The sequence below is a fragment of the Scardinius erythrophthalmus genome (genome assembly GCF_964197995.2).
Source record: "Scardinius erythrophthalmus genome assembly, chromosome: 2".
Classification (NCBI taxonomy): domain Eukaryota; kingdom Metazoa; phylum Chordata; class Actinopteri; order Cypriniformes; family Leuciscidae; genus Scardinius; species Scardinius erythrophthalmus.
This window is the reverse complement of record NC_138222.1, coordinates 50,199,030-50,205,029: the sequence shown is the minus strand read 5'-3', so window position 1 is coordinate 50,205,029 and position 6,000 is coordinate 50,199,030. Positions and strand designations below refer to the sequence as shown.

Here is a 6,000-nt window from a genome sequence, read left to right as displayed (position 1 = left end):
ACAGCTACCTTTTAGAGTCTTGCACAACACTGTTAAGACAATTGCACACATCTGACCTTTTAAAACATGCAGATCTGTCAGCAGGTAAACTTTTTTAAACTAAATAAAAATCAGCAACCTGAGAAATGAAAAGACTTCACATGTTAAGCTAGTTTGGGTTTCCATGCATCCTTTATTCCTTTATAAGCAGTACAATATCCACTGTGTTGCAATGAAGCAACAACCAACAGAAAGAACAATAATCTGCCTCGCAGCACATTTAAGGCTTTAAAGATATATTTAAAAAAAAAAAACTACAAGCAAAAGTCTGTACCAACTAAATCTTTTTCTGCATTATATTTGCATACTGTGATTCCAGTGTCAATAAAAATCAAAGCTAAATACCATTTACTTCATATTTTACATACCTATATATATATATATAGAGAGAGAGAGGGTGTACAGTACAGTTATCTTACAAACCAGCATTAAAAGAGGTGTAAATATTAATAATTACTAAAAAAACATTGTAAAAATGTCAGTATCAAAAGCAATGACGGACTCAGATGTGATCAGTTTCTGCCATTCCTTAAAAAGAGGGTGTCGAGTCCACTGAGGTCAAGCACGGAAGAGCTTCATTTCTGAACAACAGTGTACATGAACCGTCACTGCATAACCTTACAGCAAAAAAAAAAAAGTCAAGTTAACGAACATACAATCGGACGATCGCACCAGTTTGGTAGCAATCGATGTCCTTCATTAACATGGAAAACACTTCCAAACATTCTGTTGTGTAGCGTTATGGTGAAATGTCTACAAACACAATCCTTCATTTGCAGTATGAGGGACTGGGTTTTTGTCCAATGTCTGGAAAAGGGGATAAACTTCAAAATGGTGAGGTGGTGCGATACCTTATTTATATCTAGGTTCAGTTTTCACAGTGATTTTCCCATTAGAGTAGCAGCGAGCGGGAGCCCAGAGAAAATCTTCAAAATCCCATTTCCGAGAAATCATTGACAGGAATGTCGGAGCGAAATGTCAGAGAACATAAGGCTTATTGTAACGCCAATGCTAAAAGCAAAAGAGAAAGCTTGAAATTTCACATTTTTATACAACCCACGGTAAAAACGGTGAAGTGTTTATGCGGAAACAATGCCCTGAATGCTGTTGCAACAAAGCACCATGTTTCACAATACGACCCTTCCCCCCTTTCCCCCGTATTCACGGACAGTACATCTTCATTATTCACGGGTCAAGTGTTTTTCACAGGTCTTCCTGTTTTAATTAGCCCAAGCTACAATTATTTCGACCGAAGAGTCAGTGGCCTTTACCACACAAACGCATGTGCGTATGAACGCACCTAAACACACACACACACGCACGGACTGGCCATGTAAAAAGTCACTCACTGGTTTATCTTGTACTAATCTACTTGAAACGTAATAAAACGGAATGCCATGACATAATTCCCCAACACAAAAAAAAGATCATCGAAAACAAAAATATATCAACCTGAAAATATCTGCACAATAAAAGTGCATCAGTTTAATTAACCCTTGAGGAGCATTTTTAAAATAAAAAAAAAAGGAAGAAAAATGTTTAAATCAAAAACGCAACGTACTGAATGCGGTGCAAAACTTCAGCATTTCTTCATCAAGTATAAAAGAATAGAAAGTGGTTCGAAATTATTAAAACACGTTTCCCCTGTAGGGATGAAAACTCTCCTAAAGATCAAGAGAGAGACTTCCGCTTTTTTTCCCTTCAGCAAGTGCAAGTACTGATGCCGTCCTCAGCCGCGGGTAAAGGGGAACCCTACACGACACGCGTGAGTGTGTGCGTGCGCCTCGGCCTGCCGTGTCTTCAGGAGGTAGCCAGCTCAAACGTAATGAACTGCTTGAGTCTCTCGAGGTACTGAGCGTAAAGCTCGATGTCGTTGTGCCCCGCACCTTCCACCCACAGAGGCTCCACGGCACGTGGACATCGCTCGTAGATGGCCAAGCCGTGGGAGAAATCGATCACTTCGTCTTCTGTGCCGTGGATGACCAGAACTGGAGATGCCACCTTTGAGACTTTGTCGATGCTGAAACATATGAAGAAGTCGCATCAGACAAGTAAATCAATGCCACTGACTGATATTTTTCTGTCAAGTGCTTTGCAAGCTTGTGAATTTATAGATTTTGTTTTAATTGCGGCACGACATCTAATCCACTTTACAACTTATTCTGGTCAAGCAGTGTCAAACTAAGGCAGGAAGAGACCGGCTGGCATGTAAAGCAACATTTAAAGTGATCTACAACAGTTTCTCTAAGTGTTGTCGCTATACCTCAGAAATCTGTTGTTGGAACTAATATCAGTGAATTTTCATTTCAATTCTACAGCTAAACACTCCTAAAAAAGGTACCGTTCAAAAGTTATAATAGGTTACATAAAAAGTTATTCAGCAAGGACGCATTAAACTGATGTGACAGTAAAGACATTTATTATGTTACAAAAGATTTCTATTACAAATGAATGGTGTTGTTTTGAACTACCTATTTATCAAAGAATCCTGAAAAAGTGCATCACAGTTTCCACAAAAATATTAAGCATCACTACAACGTTTTCAACAGACTACATTGACTAATAATGCAATTATTTATTCTAATAATAAGAGTAAGGTAGGACTTAATCACAGTAAGATGCATACATGACACGAGCAAACCTCTTTGCAATTTTCATTATTCTGATTATGCTAAGAGGTGTGTTCATGATTATGAGCTTAATAGCACTAATTGGAGTATTGTTTACTTGAGGAAAAGTTTAATTGCAAAATCCCTTATCCCATTATGAGTGTGTGCATGTAAACGTACTCATTGATAATGATAAGAAATGTTTCTTGAGCAGCAAATCAGCATATTAGAATGACTTCTGAAGGATCATGTGACACTGAAGACTGGAGTAATGATGCTGAAAATTCAGCTTGGCATCAGGAATAAATATTCTAAAATATATTCAAAAACAATATCACTGTTTTTAAAAAATATTTGTCAGAAAAAAGAAAAGAAAAAGCAGCCATGGTGATCATAAGAGACTTCTTTCAAAATATTAAAAAATATCTTACCAACCCCACAAATAAATAATAATTGAAATGGCTACATGCCATTTGTTATGCAAACGAGCATTGCTTAAAACACAAGTAACATTAATAAAATGATGAATGAATAAGTCTGTCTGGCAACACAGGACTATGTTAATTCTTAACACTCACAAAATGGCATTTACACTGGAATGTCTTACTCCGCATATTGTTAATAGTCAATTGCAGTAAACACAGGTAATGGTGATCACAGGTTAATATCCACACAAGCTTTACCACGGCTATGCAGAACTGCTGACTCGCTTCGTTGATCCTCAGTCCAAAGGAGTCCAACAGACATACTAATTAATTTTTCGGTCAACATGCTTAATTGTTGCTTATTTTCCTCATTGGTGCACAGGCAATCAAATTTGAGTGAGCGAGGAGATTAATGCATGACACTGGCTGATGGAATAATTACACCGCCTATGAAGAACGGCGCCGTTATCCAAACACCAACCAAAAAACATGCAGCATAAATTTCAACCCAGCACATTCCAATGGATGACTGACAACGTGTAAATATTGTATTTTTATCATGCAGCAAACAGCAACCTGTTTTGCTAAACTGAGGGAACGCTCATTAAAAGGAGCATTTTCTGGTCTTTAGCTTACTTGCTATAATTTTCCCTCTTCAGTTCAAATAGGAGGATGCAAAACATAAGACCAAATGTTACTTTTGGTGGGCTTTGATAGCAAAGCCTAAAGACCCCATGAAACCGCTTAAGCACACTTTTCACTTGTCGACCAATGATATTATACACAGCAGCGAAAAAATCGTTATTTTTATACAGAAATTTTTCAAAGCAGCTTCACAGAAGTAAACAGGAAAGTAACAGAATTAAAGGGGTCATGGCATGAGAAATCAAATTTGCCTTGATCTTTTGAGACATTTTTCTTACGCAATGATGTTAGTAAACAGCCACTCTTATGATTGGCTAACAAGCCTTAAAGGAGCCGCCCTTTTAAAACCGGATCATTTCAGACATTTTAGGGTCAAAATAAAGGTTCGGAAATCTTTGAAATCTGCCATCTTTACTTTTGGGCACTCTAAGCAAGTTTATTTTGTACCCCTGAATGGCACAGTACTGGCATAGCTGGGGTTAATTTGACCATGCTAACTTGGCGTATTCCTATTGAAAGTTTGGTTGGGACAAGTCAAAGGGATTAAACCTTTTTATGCCAATAATCTTTAGTTATGTCACTGCCGTGAACTAGGATTAGCTACGTAATACTGCTTGTCAGAGGCAGGTGGAACATTTACATTCAGTGGAACATTTTATTGAACAAATGTGAAAAACCACTGTAACAAGAGGATTAATCAATATATTCACTCTGTGAAGAGAACAACTGTAAATGCTAAATAGGCATTTCTGCCATACTAGCATATAGATTTCCTCAAAGCTAACAAACAGACACAAAAACCCCCCACAAAACTGCATTTCGATTTCATGTTGTAAGAGCAGAATTGATTCGAGGCACTGGCTGACTTCACCCACCTCATCTTTTTCATATTAAAAACCGTACCACCTCAGCACACTTAATCCAAAAGAATTTCTTTCTTTCTCCACTCTGAATGATTCACTCTTGCCTAGCTTTGGACTTTCCGTCCATTCCTGGATTTGCACCTGACATTTCGCTCTTGCAACTAAGAAAGATTGCACATGAACTGGTAGTGATGGTAGTACTGGAAGTTCTAACTTGCAACACATTGAAAAATATTCAATGTCAATTTTTCCACGTGGTATCATATTGTACAGTATCCAAGACAGTTAATTTAATTCTGGCACTTAATTTTATTCCTCAGGCACAAGCATCTGTAACCCTGGTAGGCGGAAATTTACAGAAGTCAGGTGACTTTAACCCAATTTCGCTTCTCTGTTTGTGATCAGATCATTTTAAGCCTCTAAACTGAAAAAGTTCAGAGTCCAATGATTCAGTAAGAATTCATTAAAACAACCACTCCAAAACAGCGCTAATGTAAAGAAAACCAGGCTGATTCTGAGTCTGTTATATTCCGTCCAATCAAACCATGTATGTGCGCTCTCGACGCACTGATCGCACATTGTATTTATGTACAGACACATTTCAGCACATAAACATTGTTTCCACTCACAATCAAGATAATGTTTTGACTTGTCATGTATGTTGCTGTGTTTGGTAATTCTGAATGGATCCCTGTACTGTAGTATGTATATAATGCAGTCAGGTCAAGGCGGTTGGTTTAGGGTTTATTTGGTATCTCCATGTGATCCTGTTTGGTATCGCAACTTGACTTGTCTAAAATTTCATCAAGTTGCACTGTACACATACTATACACTGTCAAGTTTGAAAAGTTTTTTTCTGTATTTTTTTTTCATGGGTGCTTTACAAATTTTAAAATAAATTCAAAGTGTTAAACAAGATAAATGGTGTATGATTAATTTCCCAATAAAGATGTGATTAAAGTTTTTAAATCGCGATAACTTGCTCACTTTTTGTGCGATTTAATCTACTGACAGCCCTAATTGTAATACAACTGCTCAGTAAGAATAAAAATAAATGTAAAATTTAAAGGTTTAATACGAAATATTTCACAATAATAATGCATTATTATAACAACTGTATTTCAATATTTCTTATACAATAAATGTTTTTATAAAAATACAATAAAAAAGTATTTACAGTAGTAAAATTACAATACTTAAGTCTTAATTACTTTACTTAATTTTGGAGGAAAACTGCAGGGAGACCTTAAAGTGTTTACAAAAAAAAAGATTTACAAATGTTTTTCTTTTTTTCAAATCTAGTGAAATGTGTGAAAGATCACAAAAATATTGGAAATTTTGCAAATGTGACAGCAAAGCTGGTATTGGTGTATCGATACTGCATAAAATGTATAAAAACAATATATTCAGAAAATTCAG

The 6,000-nt window shown here is 36.4% G+C and overlaps 1 protein-coding gene across 1 annotated transcript in view; it reads right to left on the bottom strand.

The window, feature by feature from the left end:
* Positions 1 to 150: 150 nt before the first annotated feature.
* abhd17c (abhydrolase domain containing 17C, depalmitoylase) overlaps positions 151 to 6,000 on the bottom strand; it is a 40,412-nt gene continuing 34,562 nt past the window's right edge. The window contains exon 3 of the mRNA XM_081359298.1: positions 151 to 2,059. Coding sequence (XP_081215424.1) covers positions 1,840 to 2,059 — 220 coding nt within the window. The 3' untranslated portion in view covers positions 151 to 1,839. The remainder of the gene's footprint in view (positions 2,060 to 6,000) is intronic.